Raw genomic sequence first — 25671 nt, 5'->3', positions numbered from 1 at the left:
AAATCTCTGATAGTTCTCTGATTTCATGATTCCTGTGAAACGGTCAAGGCCTCCAGTAGCAGACGCAGCAAAGCAACTCCACATCATTATGGATCCTCCACCATGCTTAACTGCCGGTAAGGTGCTCTTTTCCTTATAAGCTTCATTGTGCCGTCTGTAAACAAACTGTTGCTTTGCATTGCCAAAAAGCTCTATTTTTGCTTCATCTGTCCACAGAACATTTTCCCAGAAGGATTGTGGTTTGAAAGGTACTCTTTGGCAAAGATCAGCAATTCCTTTTTATGTCTTTTCTTCAACAATGGTTTCTTCCTTTGCTTTCGCCCATAAAGCTGTGCTTGATTTATTGTGCGGCGTATGGTACTTCTTGAAACCATGACCCCAGACTGTTCCAGGTTGGCCTTCAGGTCTTTGGATGTTTGACGTGGTGTTTCTTCCACCATTCGCACCAAACTTCGAAGACATCTCTTGTCAATTTTCTATTTCCCCAATGTCCAGGGAGGTTATTTACGGTTCCATGCATGGCAAACTTCTGTTGAAACTGGAATACCAAGGTCTTTGGAGATGTCCTTATACCCTTTGGAAGTCTCGTGTTTACTACTAGCAGTTCTGATGTCCTCAGACAGCTCCTTTGTATTCACCATGGTTACAAAAGAACAGGGCCTACCATGTGGCTTTTTAAAATACTGAAGTCATCATTCATTGGCACCGACATTTAATCACAGGTGAATCTCTTTTGTGCTTTACCACAGGCGAGTCAAAATGTGTTTCCATACTAAATTAATGTAAAGGGTGCCAATACCAGTGACACAGCACGCTTTTGGTATTTCTATATTTCCCTCCCATTGTTTTTTTGTTTTAAGTTATTGTTTATCATTTGCTCTTTTGTACAGTGGGGAAAAGAAGTATTTAGGCAGCCACCAGCTGTGCAAGTTCTCCCGCATAAAAAGATGAGAGAGGCCTGTAATTGACATCATAGGTCGACCTCAAGTATGAGAGACAAAATGATTCCATTTTCTAATTATTGCTCTCACACCAAGCTGCTTGCCTATTGCAGAGTCAGTCTTCCCAGCCTGGTGCAGGGCTACAATTTTGTTTCTGGTGTCCTTCAATAGCTCTTTGGTTTTCACCATAGTGGAGTTTGGAGTGTGACTGTTTGAGGTTGCGGACAGGTGTCTTTTATACAGATAACAAGATCAAACAGGTGCCAGTACTACAGGTAATGAGTGGAGGACAGAGGAGCCTCTTAAAAAAGAAGTTACAGGTCTGTGAGAGCCAGAAATCTTGCTTGTTTGTAATTGACGAAAATTTGAAAAAAATTTCTTTCAAGACCAGACAATGTGTTGCTCAGGATTTGTTTTCTCATTTTGTATCTCATAGTTGAGTCTACCTATGGTGTAAATTCAGGCCTCTCTCATCTTTTTAAGTGGGAGAACTTGCACAATTGGTGGCTGACTAAATACTTTTTTCCCCACTGTATTTAACACGAGGGCTCTATACAAAAAACTGTTTCACTTCATTCATTTTTTTCAGGAGATATCCCACATTATGTACTTAAACTTTATGGAAGCCAATGATGATGAGCAGGACTGTATCCCTAAAAAAACTCATACCTGTAGTGTCTCAATCTGTGACTGCATTTGAAATAAATTGTTCTTTATTGAAATATGTTAATGAAGTGCTACCACTGGCATGGTCGAGCAGTTCTGTGATCCTTCCCACCTACTAGTTTTCTATCTCTGCCCTCCTATGGATCTTAAAAGTTCTCTGAGGTGTCAGTCAAGGAAAGTAAGGAGCTGGGAGTGTGCACTGAATTGTTCGGTGATGACAATGGATCTGAGAGCACCTTCTTTATTTATTTGATTGGAGAACTATTTAAGGAAAGCAATAGATTGTGACACTAAAGGTACAATTTTTATTAGAGCCATTTTTCCTATAAGGTTCTTTGCTTGGTTTGAACACTCAATTTGTATTGACAAACTTCCTTTAAAATAAAAAAAAATGATGTTTGATGTTAAAAAAGGGTATTGTTGTTTAATCAATGTGGGTCAGATAGCTAAACCTCCACCACTCAGAAAAATGACAGGTCCGATTTGCTTCATGGTCTACATGGGTGCAGCAGATCCTGTCCATGGATGTCTATATTTGGTACTGCAGCTCAGATACATTCACTTGAACCAAACTAGTGAGTAAACATCAATGTTTAAGTCCTGGAAAACATCTGTAACAGGGGGGCACAGCCTGCAGCCAGGGGGCTATTGTGATGCCTTACTGTGCGGCCCCCAACCTTCTGGTCACACAAATGCTTGCCTGTGTGTGGCTGTCTATATGTAGTTTTCCTATCAAACAATAGAGGGAGGGTAACCAGTTATCTTTGTGTTGCCATAAATTTGATGTATACGAGTTTTACACTTGGTCATCTCTGTTTTGGGCTCTATACATTGTAGCTTATGGTATTTAAGCTTACAATGGGGAGAACCACATTCATGCATGGCTTTCCCAACTTCTTAGTGCTAACGAGTACCTCGTTTATTCTGGTAGATGAAGGTTTTACTTTATGGACTACTATTTATCAAGCATTTATAGCAAATAATTTTGATATACGCCGAAAATATTTCTGATGGTAGTACTCCTGTACGTTTTATTGCGGCACTTATAAACGATTCAACATGACAATGCGGCCTTTGGACCAGAAAAGATTGTGCACCCCTGCGCTATAATGTTCCCATTATTACAGCACATGTTGGCAGCTCTTACCTCTACAACAGTCAGGACACAGTACAAGGATGGATGTTCTGGATCTATTCCTTCTAACTTTAATCCCACTCTAAAGCTATTCCGTGACTGGGGAAAAGACTGATGCTGAAAGCAAAGACAACTAAAGTTAAAAGGTGACAGTAGGCAACCAGAAAATCATTTAAAACAGAGGCAACCTGCAGAGGCCATTCCTAGGTACAGTAGGTCAACTTTAATAGGAGCTGAGCAACACTTCCTGGGAATATAAACTACACAGTGAATTGAGCGGTGCTGTTCACATCTGGTTGTCACCGGAGTAATTAGTAGCTGATAGTTGGGGGACGTGGACCCCCACCGATTTCACAATGATGACTATCCATTGGATAAGTCATCAATGCCTTAAGCTTGAAAAAAACCCTTTAAAGAAGAAAGCATTCAGTACTCAATCTGTATTAGAAACGGCTCATAAAATGACAAAATCCAATCAGTGACTTGTAATTTAAGAGCTGTTCCAAATAAAAATGCAATCTTATGCAAAATACCTCTTTGAAGAGCTTCAGTGGCGCAGCTGGCATCTTCTCCTCTTCCAGGTATGAAACCCAATTCCATAGCTTCTTCTTCTGTGCTGTGTTGATCAAAAATAGTACAAACAAATGAAATACATACTATTCCACGTATGGATAACATATGACATCAGGAAACAATGCAACCATAGGGGAAAAAAAAAACACCCTGACCTCCCAAACGCTTAAAGGAAATATGTCAGAAGGCTTTTGCAAGTTGATATGAAAGCACCATAATTTAGGAGGAGAGTCCCTGATTCCAGAGATGTGTCACTTACTAAGCTGTGTTTTGCTTTTTCAATACAATCAGTGTATTATCAGCAGGAGATTATCATTACAGGACTGACCTCGTGCATCCTAGTCCAACCACGCCCCCAGGACTGATTAGCAGTACAAGTACACAGAAAGCTGTGATGTGGGTGGTGTTATACACAACGTAACAACGGAGCTCTGCAGTATAGAAAACTGTGACTATCACAACTGCTGCATCCAGTAAACTAAGTGATACATTGTTGGCATCAGTGTCTCTGTCCCTACATCATGCTGCTGTCAGCTTATATAGCAAAAACCTGCTGACAGATGCCCTTTAATATTTCCAACTCCAGGTTGGAGAAGTACCTATAGCTTCATAGTGTAGACGTTCAGTTTGCCACTTTGGACCCCTTTCCCCTCTTACTATATATTATCCAAACTCTTGGTTTAAAAACCTTTTAAGTCCTATTAATAAGGCAAATTGGTTTACTTTTTTACTTTGACAGTTACAAACAGGAGGTTTGCAACCATGGGCACAATTAGGATATATTTACATAGAATTTTTTTGAGGACTTTTTTTTTTTTGAGTGGATCTGCTCCAAAAAGAGTGTAAAAAAACACTACAAAAGACAACTGAAAGACTTTTCCTATCCATCTCAATGTTAATTCATTTTGCTGTTCATGTGCACAGGTTTTTTAAGTGCTTTTGTTTTGTTTTTTTTAAATCTTTTCAGGTGTTGAAAAATACCTTGTGGAGAAAAAAGAAGCGTTTGTCACTTTTTTTTTTTTTTTTTTTAGATAGATTTGACATATCAAATGAAAAAGCTGCAAAAACAAAAAATAGGAAAAATTATTATTATAGCACCATTTATTCCAGGGCGCTTTACATGTGAAAAGGGGTATACATAATAAAAAACAAAGAACAATAATCAAATAGAAACTCTTCTAAAAATCACCCATAAAAAGGAGAAATCCAGAAGCGGTTAGTGATAGAAAAACTTGTCACCTTGAACATAACTTTTTTTTTTTTTTCTTCAAAAACCATCTCTGCCTCTTGGTGGATCCTAGACTAGATTATACAAGGCTCCTATGCTGTTTTTTTTACATTGGTCGTCCTTTTTATGTCAAGAAATTTGTCATTATGGCATAAAATACTGAGAACCAACCTCAACTGTAAAAATGCTGTAAACTCCTGTGATTCATTATATAAATAGTGCTGCATCAGTGGTGAGCGATCTATGGCTTAGGGTGCTTTCACCCTGTGTTCTGGCACCCGTTCGTTGGTCCCCTCGGGGCTTACGTCTAAACCCCACCGCAAAATGGGATTCAGGCGTATGAGCCAACGGGGCTATAGACTATAATGGTGCCGACAGAGTGAACGTGTGCTATGTCGTGCATGCCTACTGGAGGTGGACGCTTAGACACAGTAGACTGCGTGGATAGTGATTTGAATAGGAGGCGGGTGTGTAGTACCCAGCCGCGGCCACTATCAGAAGACGTAGCAGCTCCGAAATTGAGCATTTCAAGTCAGTGGCTGCCGCCGCCGTCACAGAGGACAGCTCATCCTACACTGATGACTTATCCTTAGGATAGGCCATCACTGATAAAGTAGTGGACAACCTGAAACTTATTTTGGTCTTGAAGAGCAAGCTTATTTTCCTTTAAATGCTCATCTACCTGCTTTTACGTGCTTGGCAGTTTTTCCTCTCTTCTGGTGTCCTCTGAATTTTTCCTGTAAAAAATGAGAAAAAGTATCTTAAAACAAAATCAGGGCTGGAGCCCAGAAACATCTGTAAATTTGATGTACAAGCTTAGAGGAGCTGACACATACTCCTAGTCTCTTACTTTAAAATTAGTCTAGGGCTACAAGGAACAGGCAACCTGTACAAAGAAAATCATATGTCCAACTTGCCTGCAATTTTCTGTTGTGCTATTTACAGCCAAAACAACATATACCTGTCACACACAACTTACATTGAAGTCCATGCAAGTGCATGCAATTTGCTATCTGGGACCAAAAATCTATTACTTTCTCTCTGCGGAGCAAGATAAAGAAATGTCCAAATAGTAATTGCTAGCTGCCCGTGTATATAAAAAGGAGCATCCTGAGCTTACAGCAGCATCAGCACCGTTTCACGTAGTGGTCACTACAGTATGTGAAGGGAGGAGGAGTGCCAGCTGTAATGGGACACAGCAGGCTTCAGGAAGCAGTGACTGGCGATCAGGCTGCAATACCGCAGAGAAGGTATCACGGGGGCAAAAATAACAACTGCCTGTTAATAAAATAGGAGAAAAAAAGCTGAACCACAGGATCCGTGATTTGAAGTGAGTGGCTGTATATGTAATACTAAGAGGAATGTAAAGGATTTTTCTTTATTGGAATTATGCATTAAACCCTTGTTAACATTATATTGTGAATGAACGAGAAAAAGGCATAACAAGTCACAAGTGTGCAAAACACGTTGACATGTCCGTTTTTTACCCGCTGCAAGGGAAGAAAAACATCCCACACTGATGATTCATGGATGTCATCCGTGTGTCATCAGTGTGACACGTACCGGCGCCTGAAAATCAGTGTACAGTTAGCACTGTTCTCAAGCGCCGGGTGCTGAACACTGCCCTCATCCTTGTCCCCTGCCGGCTCTGCAATTGCCCCAAGCAAGGGACAATGATGAGAGTAGTATTCTGCTCCCGCTGTGTCCTTGTGGAAAAATAAGAATAAAATTAAAAAAAACTTATACTCACCTGTCCTAAGTGTCCAACTCTGTAATCCATCTGACTGCTCACGCAGAGTTGCCGGGCAGAATGAATCGCTCCACCGAGCGAGCGGTGTCCTGTCACTCACTGAGCTTGGCGCAGCGAGTCATACTCCCCCGGGCTCCTCGGAGTGAGCGGTCAGATGGATTACAGCAGGGGACACTTAGGACAGGTGAGTATATGGATTTTTTTATTTTAATCTTATTTTTACACTTGGAGGCAGCAGGAGCAGGCTACTACTCTCAACAATGTCCCCTGCTGGTGCTGATCGCAGCGCCAGCAGGGGACAACGGTGAGAGCAGCGTTCAGTACCCGACGCTTGGGAACAGCGATAACCGTACTGCTGATTCCCAGGCGCAGCTACATGTGATCCTGACGCTGCACACGGTCATCTCTGGTACTGGCTTTTCCAGTACCGGAAATATCCGAACTTGTGACCAGGTTTACAAGCTAAAGTACTCTGAACCCACAACAAGAACACAGTGATGCGGCTATTTCAATCTAGTTTGAGACGACCACACCTCAATGTTATAGGTGAAGCAATGTTCAAAAGGTAATCAACCCTTCTTACAATGAAAAAAACTGCAAAATCCCAAACAAGTAAACTGTTAGGGTAGGGTAACTTGTCAACATTCTTAGACTTTCAGGCAACGGACATATGGTGCTTTACACATTTACAAGTCCTGTTACCAAAAGTATTAAAAGACTGCATCAAACTCCAGAAACTATGGTTGGTGTATGCAGTGGTAAGTAATCATCATCCTGGCTAGGAGAGCTTTGTCCTGTTCCTAAACCAAGCAGGCCATTTGCTCTACTACTCAGAACAGATACAATATTCTGTCTCACGGCTTTATTACGATATGGCAGAATGTTGGACATACCTTTCAATAACATTGTTTTATTATATTTATCTCAACATTTTTTTTGCATAATTATCTAAGAAAAGTGGAATTCTAGAAAAGTTTTATAGAAAATCAAGGGAAAGTGTTGACTATCCTGAAATGAAGTGATCAGCTGTTTTTAGTGCAGGTGGTAATAACTCAAATCAGCAGACAACCATGTAGAATATTGAGAAACTGAAGAGAAAATCGCTTCTAAAGGCTGGGCATTTTGGAAAACCATTAAAAGCAGAACTGAAGATTTCCTGAGTATACATCACATCATCTGAAGGTATTTTTGCTCTTTACCTCATCATCATCATCAATTACATCTTCTTCATCCCCTGAATCCATCAAAAGTTTTCTCTTCTTTCGCAATCTCTGAGGACGCTCATTCTCTGTGCTGGGTACAGGACCCGCAGGCTTAGTGGATGGTGTAGGTGGAGCTGATTGCTCTTCCAAAGAGGAGCCCACTTTCTTTTCTCTAAGAAAATGAGAGATTATATTAAAGAAAAGCACATCCTTACCAGGGTTTTATCATATACACTTTTAAGGCAGAATAATGTGTGCTTCTGCTCGTTCAGACGTTTCTGTATCTCCCCATCACCATTAGGTGAGACCACTTCTGTCAGGAATGGAAAGGCGGCACCACAGCTCTCAGAATGAAACATGTAGGATAAAATCTTTATAATGCCAGAAATGTCTATAATGGGTAGAATAAGTTTAAGTTTACATACACTATATAAAAAGACGGATTACCATAATTTTTAATATTTTCCAGATGCCAGAATAATGAGAGAGAATGTTTTAAGGCATTTTTATTACTTACTGCAAAGTCAAAAGTTTCCATACACTAAGATTACTATGCCTTTAAACAATTCTGGACTGCCCATATAATGATGTCCTGTGTTTGGAAGCTTCTGTATGGTTGTCCTGAGGAAGGAGTCGGTGGACTCTGAAATGCGTAGATAATAAACCTACATTTTTATCCATAATAATGGTTTGTCGTGACTCCAGAGAGCGCAGAAACAACTTCCTTTCCCAGCATCTATCTCTGACATATCCATAGGAAGCTGCAGCATTTGGAGTGCAGGCTTTATAGGTGTTGTGTCCCACACAACCCTACTAGGTGAGCAGCTTTTAATACTTCTGTAACAATTATTAATTGGATAAGACTCTATCGCGCTCTTGCATTTTTTCATATCCCTGGTCTATGGGGTAGTTCAGGTCTGATTTTGGACTGAGTGGTCTGCACAAAAGCATGGAGACTTCACCAATGCAAGTCTATGATATATTTTTTTTTTATCTTAAATCCAGACAGTATTCAGATACTATCTGTGTTGCGTCTGTTTTCACAGACTGTTTGAGGTTTCTCAAGCTTCTCCTATCAGTTTTTTTTTTTTTTTCATTTGAGGAAAAAAAAAATTTAAAAAAATGATGAAACGCTGGCCAAACTCTAATGGTAAAAACTGACAATGGCCAAACTCTGATCAAAACACTGATGAAACTTGGACTGTTTATTTTGCGTACAAGAAAACCACTGAGGTCTGAATGATCCCTAAGGCTCTCCATGATCTTTGTTAGAAACATATGGCCTGGATGTATACTTTCAACACAAGGCTATGATGTATGCCACAGTATAAGCATATAGTGACATTTGTACCAAAAATGAACCATTGTGAAAAAAGCGCACACTGTATGGGAGTTTTTTTGTGGTGGCCATTTGTGTAGAAAACTAATTTATACAGTGTAAAATAAGTAAAGTATGCCTGCAGATACTAGAACAATGGAGGCTAAAATGACATTTGCCATAGTGCAAATCAAGCCACATGGGTATGTCTAATATATAGTGCTTCCCAGTGATGATGCTACATTGCACTATGTAGCATTGTAGAGGCACATTGGCTATTGCTCATCATGCTTTCTGGAAGCAGGCACCGGGCACTAAAAGCCTAGGACCAGAGTGTGTGTGGGGGGGGGGGGGGATCAACATTTTTAGTAAGCATAACGTAAAATACATGATTCTGAGAAAATGTTATGTCCATATTTAAATGTAAGCAAATTTGAAATATTGTAATGCAAAGTTTCCATACTCATTAGATGGTCAGGGGATAGGCTGGCATTCATCTAATGTGTATAGTGTCCAAACTCTTCTGCCATGGAAGATGTTGTGATGAGAGGGATCAGGCATGTTGGTTTTTAACAGCATTAAGAGTATATTCAGGTACACGCAGAGAGTTACACTATTACCGAAATGCAACTAAACAGCAGGTATATAAAGTTTCAATACATGTTACAGCAAGTGCAGCAATGTAAAACTGGACCTTTAATTGCAGCAAAATTGCATACGTTATACAGCATGTACCGACCCTCAGTCTTTGTATTAAAGGGAACCTGTCAGCAGCATTTTGCTAAGTAAACTACAGGTAGTGTCAGGTTGGGGCTGCTTCACTGATTAATATGATACCTGAGGTGAAGAAATCCATCTTTTGGTTCTTGTGTAATCTGGGTTTGGAGTTTTGCGTTAAAGGGAATCTGTCACCCCCTGGCACTTATCTTACTTCTAATATGGGCATACAGGTGATAGAAAATGTAAATCTATACATACCTGTATGTATCATATTAGAGGTCTTGTTGCTGTGAAATTGCTTTTTATTCCTTCTGGTTTATGATGCGTTCCCGTCCTGGGGCCCACAACAAATCCCGTCTACTGTTTTAATTAAAATATTTCTCCCCTCCCCTGCACGTCACAGGGCCTTGTGACGTGCAGTCGTTGTGGCCAGATCCCGCGCCTGCGCACTTCACCTTTTTCCACAAGGCGCACTTCTTCCTGCCGTCTATGTATCATTGTAGAGCAGGGATCTTGTACACAAGCACTGGGAAGTTAGAGTGACTCGCCTGCGCCCAAGATCCCTGCGCTACAATGATACATAGACGGCAGGAAGAAGTGCGCCTTGTGGAAAAAGGTGAAGTGCGCAGGCGCGGGATCTGGCCACAACGACTGCACGTCACAAGGCCCTGTGACGTGCAGGGGAGGGGAGAAATATTTTAATTAAAACAGTAGACGGGATTTGTTGTGGGCCCCAGGACGGGAACGCATCATAAACCAGAAGGAATAAAAAGCAATTTCACAGCAACAAGACCTCTAATATGATACATACAGGTATGTATAGATTTACATTTTCTATCACCTGTATGCCCATATTAGAAGTAAGATAAGTGCCAGGGGGTCAAATTCCTTTTAATGATATGACCGTGCTCCGGGGTGGGACTGTAGACAGGGTCTTTCCTTTGTGCTCTAGGCCAGATCAGCAAGATAAGATCTGCCCACAGGCCGCCCCGAAGCACAAGTATATTTCTCATCAGAGAGACAGGGGCGGGCATCTTATTTTGCTGATCTGGCCTAGAGCACCAGGATAAGACCCTGCCTACAGTCCTGCCCCGGAGCACGGGCATATCATTAACTCAAAACTGCAAACACTGATTACACAAGAAGGATTTCTTCACCTTAGGCATCATATTAATCAGTGCAGCAGCCCCAACATGACACTGCCTGAAGTTTACTTAGCAAAATCTGCTGACAGGTTCGCTTTAACCCCTTTCTGGCCTGGGGCGTATTAGTACGCCCCAGGCCATCACCCCCGGTTCAGTGAGGGCTCCGGCGGTGAGCCCGCACTGAACCAGGCATATGTCAGCTGTAAGAATCAGCTGACATGTGCCCGCAACAGCCGCGGGTGGAATCGCAATCCACCAGCGGCTGTTGACCAGTTAAATGCCGCTGTCAATCTCTGACAGCGGCATTTAACAGCGCCGCACCAGAAGAGCGTCACTTACCCCGCCCATCGGTGACTCAGTCATGTGAACACGGGTCACTGATGGGTGGGCATGACAATCCTGGGTCTGCAGCAGACCCCAGTGGTTGTCATATAAAGATTGCTATGAGAGCCACCTAGTGGTCGGCGCTCATAGCACTGGAGCATTTCTGCTACATAGAGGTGATATGTTCATCACCTCTATGTAGCAGAGGCGATCAGACAGTTGCTGCTTCTAGTCTCCTATGGAGGCTATAGAAGCCAGCAAAAAGTGTAAAAAAAATGGTTTTAAAAAATTAAAATATAAAAGTTTAAATCACCCCCCTTTTGCCCCATTCAAAATAAAATAATAAAAAATAAACCCCACATTCACATATTTGGTATCGCCGCGTTCAGAATAGCCCGATCTATCAATATAACGAAAGAATTAATCCGATCGGTAAACGGCGTAACAAGAAAAAAATTCCAAACGCCAGAATTAAGTTTTTTTTGGTCGACGCAACATTGAAATAAAATGCAATAAAGGGCGAACAAAATATCGTATCTACCCCAAAATAGTATAAATTAAAACCTCAGCCTGGCACGCAAAAATAAGCCCTCACCGGGCTCCAGATCCCGAAAAATGGAGACGCTATGGGTCTCGGAAAATGGCGCCATTTTTTTTTTTTTTCAGCAAACTTTGGATTTTTTTTTCCACCACTTAAATAAAAAAAGAACCTATACATGTTTGGTGTCTACGAACTACTGGAGACCTGGAGAATAATGATGACCTGTAGAATAATGATGGCAGGTCAGTTTTAGCATCCAGTGAACGTGGAAGCAAAAAAAAAAAACAACACAACTGTGGAATTGCATTTTTTTTTGCAATTTCACCGCACTTGGAATTTTTGTCACGTTTTCCAGTACACGATATGGTAAAACTAGTAATGGCGTTTAAAAGTACAACTCGTCCCGCAAAAAATAAGCCCTCACATGGTCATATTGCCCAAAAAGAAAAATGCTATGGCTCTGGGAACAAGGGGAGCAAAAAACGAAAATGCAAAAACGGAAAATGCTCCGGTCATGAAGGGGTTAAAGAGTTGGCAGTCAGACTGGTGATTTTACTAAATAACACGTATTACAAAAAAAACCGAAAACTGTCATTTGTCCCTAATGCCACGCTAAAGTGCCTGACTCTAGCAAAAGTTATATCCAAACTTCTAGGTTGTGGAATCTCGGCATGCAAAGCAGGATTACACTACTCTCTGCACGAAGGATAGAGATAGGGTTAGAGAGAGAGAGACCAAATATTAATTTGAGGGTGCCAACAATTTTGTCTGGCCCATTTTTTGAGTTTTGTGTGAAATTACAGTACAGACCAAAAGTTTGGACACACCTTCTCATTTAAAGATTTTTCTGTATTTTCATGACTATAAAAATTGTACATTCACACTGAAGGCATCAAAACTATGAATTAACACATGTGGAATTATATACTTAACAAAAAAGTGTGAAACAACTGAAAATATGTCTTATATTCTAGGTTCTTCAAAGTAGCCACCTTTTGCTTCGATGACTGCTTTGCACACTCTTGGCATTCTCTTGTTGAGCTTCAAGAGGTAGTCACCGGAAAAGGTTTTCACTACACAGGTGTGCCCTGTCAGGTTTAATAAGTGGGATTTCTTGCCTTATAAATGGGGTTGGGACCATCAGTTGTGTTGTGCAGAAGTCTGGTGGATGCTGAATAGACTATTAGAATTTGTATTATGGCAAGAAAAAAGCAGCTAAGTAAAGAAAAACGAGTGGCCATCATTGCTTTAAGAAATGAAGGTCAGTCAGTCCGAAAAATTGGGAAAACTTTGAAAGTGTCCCCAAGTGCAGTTGCAAAAATCATCAAGCATTAGAAAGAAACTGGCTCACATGAGGACTGCCCCAGGAAAGGAAGACCAAGAGTCACCTCTGCTTCTGAGGATAAGTTTATCCGAATCACCAGCCTCAGAAATCGTAGGTTAACGGCAGCTCAGATTAGAGAGCAGGTCAATGCCACACAGAGTTCTAGCAGCAGACACATCTCTACAACAACTGTTAAGAGGAGACTTTGTGCAGCAGGCCTTCATGGTAAAATAGCTGCTAGGAAACCACTGCTAAGGACAGGCAACAAGCAGAAGAGACTTGTTTGGGCTAAAGAACACAAGGAATGGACATTAGACCAGTGGAAATCTGTGCTTTGGTCTGATGAGTCCAAATTTGAGATCTTTGGTTCCAACCACCGTGTCTTTGTGCGACGCAGAAAAGGTGAACGGATAGACTCTACATGCCTGGTTCCCACCGTGAAGCATGGAGGAGGAGGTGTGATGGTGTGGGGGTGCTTTGCTGGTGACACTGTTGGGGATTTATTCAAAATTGAAGGCATACTGAACCAGCATGGCTACCACAGCATCTTGCAGCGGCATGCTATTCCATCCGGTTTGCGTTTAGTTGGACCATCATTTATTTTTCAACAGGACAATGACCCCAAACACACCTCCAGGCTGTGTAAGGGCTATTTGACCAAGAAGGAGAGTGATGGGGTGCTACGCCAGATGACCTGGCCTCCACAGTCACCAGACCTGAACCCAATCGAGATGGTTTGGGGTGAGCTGGACCGCAGAGTGAAGGCAAAAGGGCCAACAAGTGCTAAGCATCTCTGGGAACTCCTTCAAGATTGTTGGAAGACCATTTCCGGTGACTACCTCTTGAAGCTCATCAAGAGAATGCCAAGAGTGTGCAAAGCAGTCATCAAAGCAAAAGGTGGCTTCTTTGAAGAACCTAGAATATAAGACATATTTTCAGTTGTTTCACACTTTTTTGTTAAGTATATAATTCCACATGTGTTAATTCATAGCTTTGATGCCTTCAGTGTGAATGTACAATTTTTATAGTCATGAAAATACAGAAAAATCTTTAAATGAGGTAGGTGTGTCCAAACTTTTGGTCTGTACTGTATGTCCAATCTGCCTTTTCTCTGTATTTTTAATACAACAACTTGTTGCTGAAACATTTGTTCAGAGTCCAAAAAAGTCCACCAGAAGAGCCTCTTTGGAATTGGGAATTTCACGAGCTTCATGCGAATCCTGAAATCTATTGGGTGGAAAACTTATCGTCCACGTCTAATTCATGGTTTATTGGAGGATGATCCAGACAGGCGGCTGCAATTTAGCGTTTGATAAATCTCCCCTTTCATAACCTTATTACAGCTACTTTTGGACCACCCTGTATAATAATAGTAATATATATAGTATATATACATATACATATATATATTTATATATATTAGTAAGGCAGCGCTATTCATCATGCTGAGGGGCACTCGCTTCACCGGGTCAATTAAAGCACACATGCAACGTCTTTCCGGTATTTCGCAATCCAGCTGTTTATTATTTATCATACACCGCTCATAACCGAGTCCATCTCAGTGGCTCGCCGACATATTACACATATAGTGTCCAAGAGCCTTTCCAGTGACAGATATGTCCACTTGGCTCAAGATACAGCCTTCAGCAAGGTAACAATATAAATGTCCGCATCAAGCAGCGTTTTTACCTTTGCCGGGTTTTAGCTGCCTCTCTCAGCTCGGTTCTGCCACCGCTGTGACTTCACGGCTTCCCAGATGGGCCTCCGGGCCTCATTCCTTCAAAGGCTACTGGCATCTTAAAACACAGGGGAGATCCAGCCTCTGCCTTCCAGGCTAGTGGAGTCCCACACAGGGACCAGGCCTCTCGCCCTCCAAGGCTACTGGCATCCTAAACACAGGGGGATCCAGCCTCTGCCTTCCAGGCCTCACCAGGCCAACGGTGTCCCACACACAGGGAACAGGCCTCACGCCTTTTTCACACTGTTTCAAAAGCACCAAGATTTATATATCCCTCAGTGCATACAGGACCTGTGCTGTCACAGTCATGTGATCAGTCCTTCTGTGTGCACAGGACCTGTGCTGATGTCACAGTCATGTGATCAGTCACCTGAGGGAGAGGTACATGGTCAGCCAGAACACACCCTGGACCATTACAGTAATGCCGCAAGCCGCTGCATTACAAATCATCAATGGAAATCAAATTTATTAACCAATGGAGGCCTGGATTTGGAATCACCCCCAAAATTAAAGTGGAAAAACACATTACAGGCTGATTCAACTTTGATGTAATGTCCTTAAAACAAGTCAAAATGAGGCTCAGTATTGTGTGTGACCTCCACGTGCCTGTATGACCTCCCTACAATGCCTGGGCATGCTCCTGATGAGGTTGCGGATGGTCTCCTGTGGGATCTCCTCCCAGACCTTGATTAAAGCATCAGCCAACTCCTGGACAGTCTGTGGTGCAACGTGACGTTGGTGGATGGAGCGAGACATGATGTCCCAGATGTGCTCAATCGGATTCAGGTCTGCGGAACGGGCGGGCCAGCCCATAGCTTCAATGCCTTCATCTTGCAGGAACTGCTGACACACTCCAGCCACATGAGGTCTGGCATTGTCCTGCATTAGGAGGAACCCAGGGCCAACCGCACCAGCATATGGTCTCACAAGGGGTCTGAGGATCTCATCTCGGTACCTAATGGCAGTCAGGCTACCTCTGGCGAGCACATGGAGGGCTGTGCGGCCCTCCTAAGAAATGCCACCTCACACCATTACTGACCCACTGCCAAACCGGTCATGCTGAAGGATGTTGCAGGCAGCAGATCGCTCTCCACGGTGTCTCCAGACTCTGTCACGTCTATCACATGTGCTCAGTGTGAACCTGCTTTCATCTGTGAAGAGCACAGGGCGCCAGTGGCGACTTTGCCAATGCTGGTGTTCTGTGGCAAATGCCAAGCGTCCTGCATGGTGTTGGGCTGTGAGCACAACCCCCATCTGTGGACGTCAGGCCCTCATACCACCCTCATGGTGTCGGGTTTCTAACCATTTGTGACACATGCACATTTGTGGCCTGCTAGAGGTCATTTTGCAGGGTTCTGGCAGTGCACCTCCTGTTCCTCCTTGCACAAAGGAGGAGGTAACGGTCCTGCTGCTGGGTTGTTGCCCTCCTATGGCCCCCCCCACATCTCCTGGTATCTGCTCCATGCTCTGGACACTGTGCTGACAGACACAGCTACCCTTCTTTCCACAGCTCGCACTGATGTGCCATCCTGGATGAACTGCACTTCCTGAGCAACTTCTGTGGGTTGTACTGTAGACACCGCCTCATGCTACTGTACCTCTAGGGGTGAGAGCAATGGCAAAATGAAAAAGTGACCAAAACAACAGCCAAAAAGGATGAGAATAGAGAAATGGTCTGTGGTCACCACCTGCAGAACCATTTCTACCGGTTATCTGTTCCATTTGCACAACAGCAGGAGAAATTGATTGTCAATCAGTGTTGCTTCATAACTGGACAGGTAGATTTCACAGAAGTGTTATCGACTTGGAGTTACATTGTGTTATTTAAGTGTTCCCTTTATTTTTTTGAGCAGTGTATATATATATATATATGGTGCTGCTGCATTCTTTTGATATATTTTCTAGTTACAGCAGCTGGCACCAGTTCACATTAGGAGGTGCTGGTCAGGTTTTTCTGGTTTGAATTATTATAAGGGGGTGTAACTGCCTCTTGCCTGATTCTGCACTCCTCCCATTAACCAGCAGGTGTTGTATAAACAGCTCTGCTTGCCCTTTAAATGTAGGTGTTTTTAGCCCAGAAGAAGACATGTTTGTCCATTTAGTTGTAGGCGTGTAGCCCAAAAGTAGCATGGAAGGCAGAGTAGTTACCCATCAGGGGGAGGTTACCTTTCAGTGGTTGTTGGGCACACATGAATTGGCCAATTTATGCGCTAAAAACCTTCATTTTTTGTAAGTACTTGTTGCTGAGCAAAACAGTTTAGATCTAATATTTTCATTGTTAAGATGCATCTTGGCCATATGGAGTGTTGCTGCATTCTTATATATATATATATATATATATATATATATATATATATATATATATATATATATATATATATATATATATATATATATATATATATACATATACACATATATACATATATATATATATATATGTATGATATTTTTATATGGTTTATCTTTCTTTTTCCACTGTATTTCGTAGCTCCTATTTAGTGGACTTGAACCAGTGATTGGCTAAAAATCACTGTTTCCCATGAAGTCCAGTCGCAAACCCCTGACTGACATGGCAACCCCCAAATCACGTCACGTTTAAAACAGCACACTCCTCAGGCTGGGCGCTGTAAATGCCAGTGACTGACAGACAGCATTTAACAGGTTAACAGCCGCAGAAGATGACATATAATGGCCGAATAACACAGCCGTCATTTGCCAGTAAGAAAGCGGGTTCAGTTTCTGAGACCCAACATAAAAGTATGTCATATATCAGAAAATGGCTAAAGGGGTATTCCCATCTCCAAGATCCTATCTCAATATGTAGTAGGTGTAATAATAATATTAGCAAATACCTCCACTTAGAAATGTAGTTTAGTTTTTCTAATTCACTATGATTTTTCGCTCATGTGCTGACATTGCAGGACCTTAGGTATCCATGGTTACGACCACTAACTACTAACTAACTGTTACTATATCAGTGGTTATAACCATGGATACCTAAGGTCCTGCAATGCCTGCACATGAGGAAAGAGACATAGCGAATCAGGGAAACTATATTACATTTCTAATTGTAGGTATTTGCTAATATTATTATTATTATTATTACTACACCTACTACATATTGGGATAGTATCTTGGAGATGGAAATATCCCTTTAATGGTTACTTTTTCTTAAAGAGAGGTTGTCCACTACTATACATAATGCCCAGTATCTAATGCAAGCTTTCCCAATGAATGCAGAGGAAAGGGAAAGCGCGCACTGGATGCTGGGCTGTGACATGCGGTGAAACCTCACCCACAGCCCATCAATCAGGGGGATGCGTGTCACTGGGTCACCCCCGGCTGCAGCCGGAACTTGACGTGACGTCAGCGGATGTCAGAGCCGAGGTCATGTGATGCCCGGTGAGCGGTCAGCGATAGCCCCGGTCACAGGCAACAATGACAAAGGTAATTACAAAAACACTTCTTTCCACTCTTTAAATTGATGGGGGCATTATTTATAGTAGTGGATAACCTCTTTAAGTTCTGATTATTAGACTCAACGTATGGACGTCCACTGTTATTCATTTTTATGTTATGTTATTAGCCAAGTTAATAAAAAAAACAAAATTGTCCTATGTGACTCATTGGAAAACTGGCAATTTATATTACCGGAAAAGAAATAATATTTGCACATATTTAGATGCAGGTTTTGGTTCAAGGAAGACAAGCATTCAGTGACATCACAAGATACTCTAGAGAACATTGTCAAACATGCTAAGATAACTGGATCATCGGGCTTTGCACAAAAACGTGAAGTCCGTGCCAGCTATATGCCTGCAGGTAATGTAAGGTGTACTGGGGTTATTCAGGAAAAATACATTACTTTGTTAGATTCTCAGACTGCTTATAAAAAAAAATACTTTTACCCTAGCGATTACCTAAATATCCTGTCCCCACTGGTCTGCATTACTTGTTCCTGTCCTCAAAACACACAAAATGGCCAATTAAAAGCTGAGTGAGCATTTCTCGCATGTTTAGGACTGGACTGGGAAGCACAGACCAGCCCAGCAGGGACTGAGCAGGCCTTGAAAAAAGACAGTGGCAAACAATGAGTGCCAACATCAGTCATGTTGCATGCATACGCCTGGTAACTGGGCTCTCACTTCTGAGTGGTGACGCCAATAGTACCCCACTGTTCTAGCCACATGCTGAACATTTGAAAACAAAGACTGATCAGACCGCTAGAACTGGTAGACCGGAACATTTAGACAATTATCTCAGCACAGGAACATTTTTTTTTAAACACATCCAATTTTGAAACTTTAGTTTTATCTCAAGATCTATTAATTAAAATGTATTTTGTTACCCCTCAACGACCTTGGACATACGAGTATGTCCAAGGTCGCATCCCCGTCTTTGACACAGGCTCCAGCGCTGAGACGGCACCTTTCCGGGGACATGACAGCTGTCATGTGCCTCTAACAGCAGAGGGTGGAATCTGACAGCGGCATTTAACATGGCCACGGCGGAAAAACGTCACTAGCCCTGCCCATTGGCACATGGCCACGGGTCGCCGATGGGTTGGCATGACAACCCGGGGTCTACAGGAGACCCCTGTGGTTGTCATTGCCGGGATGCTATGAGCGCCGCCCAGTGTGAGCACTTTAGCTACACACAGCAGAGCTGAAGCCCTGCTCGGTGTACCACAGGTGATCGAATGATCACAACTTCAAGTCAGCCATGGAGACTATTGAAGCATGTGAAAAGTTTTTTTAAAAAAAAAGTTTCAAAAATATTAAAAAAAATTAAATGTTCAAAAAATCACCCCCCTTTCGCCCCATTCAAAATAAAAACAATTAAAAAAAATCAAATACACACATATTTGGTATCACCGCGTTCAGAATCACCTGACCTACAAGTATATAAAAATAATTAATCTGATCAATAAACAGCGTAACGAGAAAAATTGGAACGTTGCAATAAAATTCAATAACAGAGGATCAACCCCAAAATGGGATCAATAAAAACATCAGTTCAGCACGCAAATAATAAGCCCTCACTCGACACCAGATCCTGAAAAATGGAGACGCTACGGGTCTTGGAAAATGGCAACTTCTTTGCAAACTTTGTTTTTTTTTTTCACCACTTAAATAATAAAGAACCTACACATGTTTGGTATCTATGAACCCGTAATGACCTGGAGAATCATAATGGAAGGTCAGTTTTAGCATTTACTAAACATTGTTTTTTTCTACAATTGTGGAATTGCGCTTTTTTGCAATACCACCACACTTTGATTTTTTTTTCCGTTTTCCAGTACACAATATGGTGAAACCAACGATGTCGTTCAAAAGTACAACTCGTCCTGCAAAAAATAAGCCCTTACATGGCCATATTGACAGAAAAATAAAAAAGTTATGGCTGTGGGAAGACAGGGAGCAAACAAAGAAAATGCAAAAACCCAAGATGGTGAAAGGGTTAAAGAGGTTACCTTAAAGTGAATCAGTGAATCTGTCAGCATGTGTTTGCTATGCAATTTGAAACAGCATACTGTAGGGTTAAAACACAGATTTCAGTGATGCCTCTCTTGTGAAGCTCTGTGCTTTTGCTTCTTTGCAATGATTGTTTTAGCACTAGGAGCTTATAATTGCTGGGACACAGCAGGTTGTGCCTACTGGTCTAACTCCGCCCCTTTTTGTGATAAGAAGCTCACTGTCTATAGACATTTTATATAGAAAGCCTGGTGTTGGCAGGGAACAGCTTTATCAGCTCTGCTTCATTGCTAAATCTAAGTACTCTATTGTGTCAGAACGACTGCACCCAGTAATCTAAGTGATACATCGTTGGATTCCGCTTTTCTTTGCCTACATCATGCTGCTCTCAGATGAGGTATCAAAAACCTGCTGTCAGATTTCCTTTAAAGGGAACCTGTCATTTGAAAAAAATGTGTACTGAGGGGTGACTGAAGGTGCGTGGGCCAAGCCTCTAGGACTGAAAACCAGAGGCTGTCGGGAGGAATAATACGGTGCATTAAAAAAATCATAGAATCTTAAAAAAAAATCCAGAAAATCACATTGTGTCTCTCACAGTTGAAGTGTATCTACAATAAAAATTACAGACCTCTCCATTCTTTGTAGGTGAGAAAACTTGCAAAATCACCAGTGTATCAAATACTTATTTTTCCCACAGTAGCAGGGGCACATTTATAACATTATCTCAGCACAGAAACATTTTTTAAAACACTAATTGTGGAACTTATTTTTTACCCCCAAGAGCTATTGATTAAAATGTACGTTGTTTGTGGGACTACCACATTCAGCTTTTTGTAGGGGATTTTGCACCAAGAGAAACGATTGTTCTCATTTATTTAAAAGTCCGCTGGATAGTTTCACTGAAAACAATCATTATGTTCACAGCAAATGGGGTGCTTTGAGCAAGGAAAGCAGGGCCAAGTGGTCAATGTAGATAAATGTAGAGTAATGCACCTAGGACGGAGTAATCCTATTGCTGCATATACATTAAAAGGGAGTATACTCGGGACTACAGAACAGGAGAAGGATTTGGGTATTCTGGTTACAAGTAAGCTGAGCAGCAGTACTCAATGTCAAGCAGCAGCCGCCAAAGCAAACAGGATGTTCGGATGTATAAAAAGAGAAATAAAGTTCTGCGATCCCAACATATTATTACCCCTTTATAAATCACTGGTGAGGCCACATCTGGAATATAGGATCCAGTTTTGGGCTCTTAAAAAGGATATTCAGAAGTTAGAGTCAGTTCAAAGGCAGGCAACTAGAATATTACAAGGGATGGAAGGCATCTCATATGATGAGAGGTTGAAAAAGTGGAGCTTGTTTAGCTTAGAAAAACGACGCCTCAGAGGAGATCTCATTTCAATGTATAAAAATGTGCGTGGTCAGTACAAAGGTCTAGCCCATGACTTATTCCTTCCAAAGACTATACTAAGGACCAGGGGGCACTCATTACAGGTGGAAGAAAGGCGATTCCGGCACCTAAACAGGAAAGGGTTCTTTACAGTCAGAGCAGTCAGACTGTGGAATTCCCTACCCCAAGAGGTAGTGATGGCAAACACTATAACAGCCTTCAAAAAAGGGCTGGATGATTTCCTCGATACAGGTAACATTGTGGGTTACAGTTAAATTAGGCAAAATGTGACACCTATAGTAGTACATTTAATACAGTAATAGTAATTACATAACTAGTATCATAACTAGGTTTGATCCATAGTTCTTGTACTGATTGCCTTTTCTCGGGGTCAAGAAGGAATTTTACCGTGACACAAATTTGCTGAATGTGTCCTGGGGTTTTTGTCTTCTTCTGGATCAACAGATTTAGGCATAGTGATTTTAGTAATACCATTATTAGAATCACAAGAGTAATACAAAAGATAAAACTAACTAAAAAAAATTATAAGCGGGTACATTTTTAACCCCTTAATAACATCTGACGTACTAATACGCGTCTGTGCCCTGGGACTTAAGAGCCAGACCCGTATTAGTACGTCATGGCGATCGCGCGCGCACACAGGCTGTGCGGGCGCGATCGCCGCCGGGTGTCAGCTGATAGTACCGGGTGTCAGCTGTGACAATGTGCAGGGAGTGGTCCTGCACCGCTCCCAGCACATTAACCCCTGCGATGCTGCGATCGAAGTCGATCGCGGCATTGCGGGGGCAAGGGGAGGTGATCGGCGATACTCACCTCCTCTTCCGGCTTCCAGCGCAGTCTGCAAAGGCTTCCCGGTTGTTTCCATGACGACCCGATGTCGTCATGACAACATCCGGGTCACCAGAGAGCAGGAAGATTGCTTGGGCATGCGCAGTGCATCTCCAAGCAATCTTCACACTGTGCACTTCTGACAGTCTTCATGGCATAGGGATGGTGCTTCATTCCTGTGCCATGCAGGCGATCAGAAAAAAAAAAGTGAAAGTCCCAGAGTGGGACAAAGTAATAAAGTGTATAAACTGTGTGAAAGTGGAAAAAAAAAAAAAAAATGTGCAAAAATATTATAAAAAAATAAAAAAAATAATACACCAAAAATAAAAATATAATGTACCCATCAATAAATATTATTATAAAAAAAACAAACAAAAAAAACAATAAAAAGTACACATATTTGGTATCGCCGCGTCCGGAACAACCTGACCTATAAAACTGTCCCACTAGTTAACCCCTTCAGTGAACACGGTAAAAAAAAAAAAAAACGAAGCAAAAAACAATGCTTTATCACCATACCGCCAAACAAAAAGTGGAATAACACGCGATCAAAAAGACGCATATAAATAAAAATGATACCGCTGAAAACGTCATCTCGTCCCGCAAAAAACAAGCCGCCATACAGCTCCATCAGCCGAAAAATAAAAAAGTTATAGCTCTCAGAATAAAGCTATGCTAAAAAATATTTTTTTCTATAAAATAGCTTTTATTGTGTATAAGCGCCAAAACATAGAAAAATGATACAAATGTGGTACCGCTGTAAACGTACTGACCCGAAGAATAAAGCTACCTCATCAATTTTACCACACGCGGAACAGAATAAAAAAAAAAAAAACAATTCCTGAATTGTTGGTTTTTGTTTATTCTGCCTCCCAAAAATCGGAATAGAAAGCGATCAAAAAATGTCACGTGCCTGAAAATGGCACCAATAACAACGTCAAGTCATCCCGCAAAAAACGAGCCGTCACATGACTGTCTGCCAAAATCTGGAAAAATTATAGCTCTCAAAATATGGCGATGCAAAAACTAGATTTTACAAAAAATGCGTCTTTTAGTGTGTGACAGCTGTCAGTCATAAAAACCCCATATGATTCTGGCATTGCTGTAATCACACCGACCCGAAGAATAAAGTCGTCTAATCACTTATACCGCACAAGGAACGGCGTCAAAAATAAACTCTTGGGTTAGGATTGGGCTAGGGTTAGGGCTGGGTTTGGGGCTAGGGTTGTGCTGGGGCTAGGGTTGTGCTGGGGCTAGGGTTGTGCTGGGGCTAGGGTTGTGCTGGGGCTAGGGTTGTGCTGGGGCTAGGGTTGTGCTGGGGCTAGGGTTGTGCTGGGGCTAGGGTTGTGCTAGGGCTAGGGTTGTGCTAGGGCTAGGGTTGTGCTAGGGCTAGGGTTGTGCTAGGGTTAGGGCTGGGGTTGGGATTTTTTTCAAAAGTAAGAAAAAAAGATGACGATATGGCGACTAGTGTTGAGAGCAAGTGCTCGCTACTTGAGTTTGCATCGGATGCTCTGGTATGCATTGAGTATCGTGGGTATTTGAGTGACATGCTCGAGTCTCTGCCCCATATGCTTCGTGGCCAAAAAACTTTACGGGGATTGCCTGCCATGCACGAGCGATCCCCGCATGTTTTTTTTTGGGTGTCTAATAACCGTGAAACATGCGGAGCAGGGACTCGAGCATGTCACTCGAGCACACGCTGTACATGGTGCATACCTGAGTACCCGATGCAAACTCAAGTAGCGAGCACTTGCGCTCAAGAATAATGACAACTTATTCAATATGATGACCTAATGTAAACAAATTCTGTGCCGTACCTCTGGGTTCAAAATGTTCACTATACACCTTAATAAAATCCTTGAGGGGTATAGTTTCCAAAATGGGGACACCTGTGGGGGAGCTCCACTGTTTAGGCACATCACAGGCTCTCCAAACGCGACATGGTGTCTGCTAACAAATTGAATGGAAAATCGGCTCAAATTGTTAGCGGACGCCATGTTGCGTTTGGAGAGCCCCTGTGTGCCCAAACATTGGAGCTCCCCCACAAGTGACCCCATTTTGGAAACTAGACCCCCCAAGGCACCTATCTAGATGCATAGTGAGCACTTGGAACCCCCAGGTGCTTCACAAATTGATTCGTAAAAATGAAAAAGTGAAAAAAAAAACACTTTTTCATTTTTATGAATCAATTTGTGAAGCACCTGGGGTTCCAAGTGCTCACTATGAATCTAGATAGGTGCCTTGGGGGGTCTAGTTTCCAAAATGGGGTCACTTGTGGGGGAGCTCCAATGTTTGGGCACACAGGGACTCTCCAAATGCAACATGATATCCGCTAACAAATTGTCGGCTCAATTTGTTAGCGGATATCATGTTGCATTTGGAGAGTCCCTGTGTGCCCAAACATTGGAGCTCCCCCACAAGTGACCCCATTTTGGAAACTAGACCCCCCAAGGCATCTATCTAGATGCATAGTGAGCACTTGGAACCCCAGGTGTTTCACAAATTGATTCATAAAAATGAAAAAGTGTTTTTTTTTCACTTTTTCATTTTTACGAATCAATTTGTGAAGCACCTGGGGGTTCCAAGTGCTCACTATGCATCTAGAAAGGTGCCTTGGGGGGTCTAGTTTCCAAAATGGGGTCACTTGTGGGGGAGCTCCAAAGTTTGGGCACAGAGGGGCTCTCCAAACGCAATGTGGTGTCCGCTAACAATTTGAGCCGATTTTCCATTCAATTTGTTAGCGGATACCATGTTGCATTTAGAGAGTCCCTGTGTGCCCAAACATTGGAGCTCCCCCACAAGTGACCCCATTTTGGAAACTAGACCCCCCAAGGCACCTATCTAGATGCATAGTGAGCACTTGGAACCCCTAGGTGCTTCACAAATTGATTCGTAAAAATGAAAAAGTGTTTTTTTTTTCACTTTTTCATTTTTACGAATCAATTTGTGAAGCACCTGGGGGTTCCAAGTGCTCACTATGCATCTAGAAAGGTACCTTGGGGGGTCTAGTTTCCAAAATGGGGTCACTTGTGGGGGAGCTCCAAAGTTTGGGCACAGAGGGGCTCTCCAAACGCAATGTGGTATCCGCTAACAATTTGAGCCGATTTTCCATTCAATTTGTTAGCGGATACCATGTTGTATTTAGAGAGTCCCTGTGTGTCCAAACATTGGAGCTCCCCCACAAGTGACCCCATTTTGGAAACTAGACCCCCCAAGGCACCTATCTAGATGCATAGTGAGCACTTGGAACCCCTAGGTGCTTCACAAATTGATTCGTAAAAATGAAAAAGTGTTTTTTTTTTCACTTTTTCATTTTTACGAATCAATTTGTGAAGCACCTGGGGGTTCCA

The 25671-nt window shown here is 42.1% G+C and overlaps 1 protein-coding gene across 2 annotated transcripts in view; it reads right to left on the bottom strand.

Annotated features, from left to right (window-relative positions):
• L3MBTL3 (L3MBTL histone methyl-lysine binding protein 3) overlaps positions 1 to 25671 on the bottom strand; it is a 94192-nt gene that overhangs the window by 54918 nt on the left and 13603 nt on the right. For both annotated transcript variants that reach the window (XM_073666096.1, XM_073666097.1), the window contains exons 5-8: positions 7493 to 7667; positions 5226 to 5280; positions 3276 to 3358; positions 2755 to 2859 (exon numbers count right to left, since the gene is read on the bottom strand). In XM_073666096.1, the coding sequence (XP_073522197.1) occupies positions 2755 to 2859; positions 3276 to 3358; positions 5226 to 5280; positions 7493 to 7667 (418 nt within the window). The remainder of the gene's footprint in view (positions 1 to 2754; positions 2860 to 3275; positions 3359 to 5225; positions 5281 to 7492; positions 7668 to 25671) is intronic.

This window comes from Phyllobates terribilis, unplaced genomic scaffold (genome assembly GCF_046119375.1).
Source record: "Phyllobates terribilis strain yellow unplaced genomic scaffold, ASM4611937v1 Scaffold_2__4_contigs__length_985480577, whole genome shotgun sequence".
Lineage (NCBI taxonomy): Eukaryota > Metazoa > Chordata > Amphibia > Anura > Dendrobatidae > Phyllobates > Phyllobates terribilis.
Note: the sequence above shows the minus strand (reverse complement) of the source record. Positions and strands in the feature narration are given on the sequence as shown.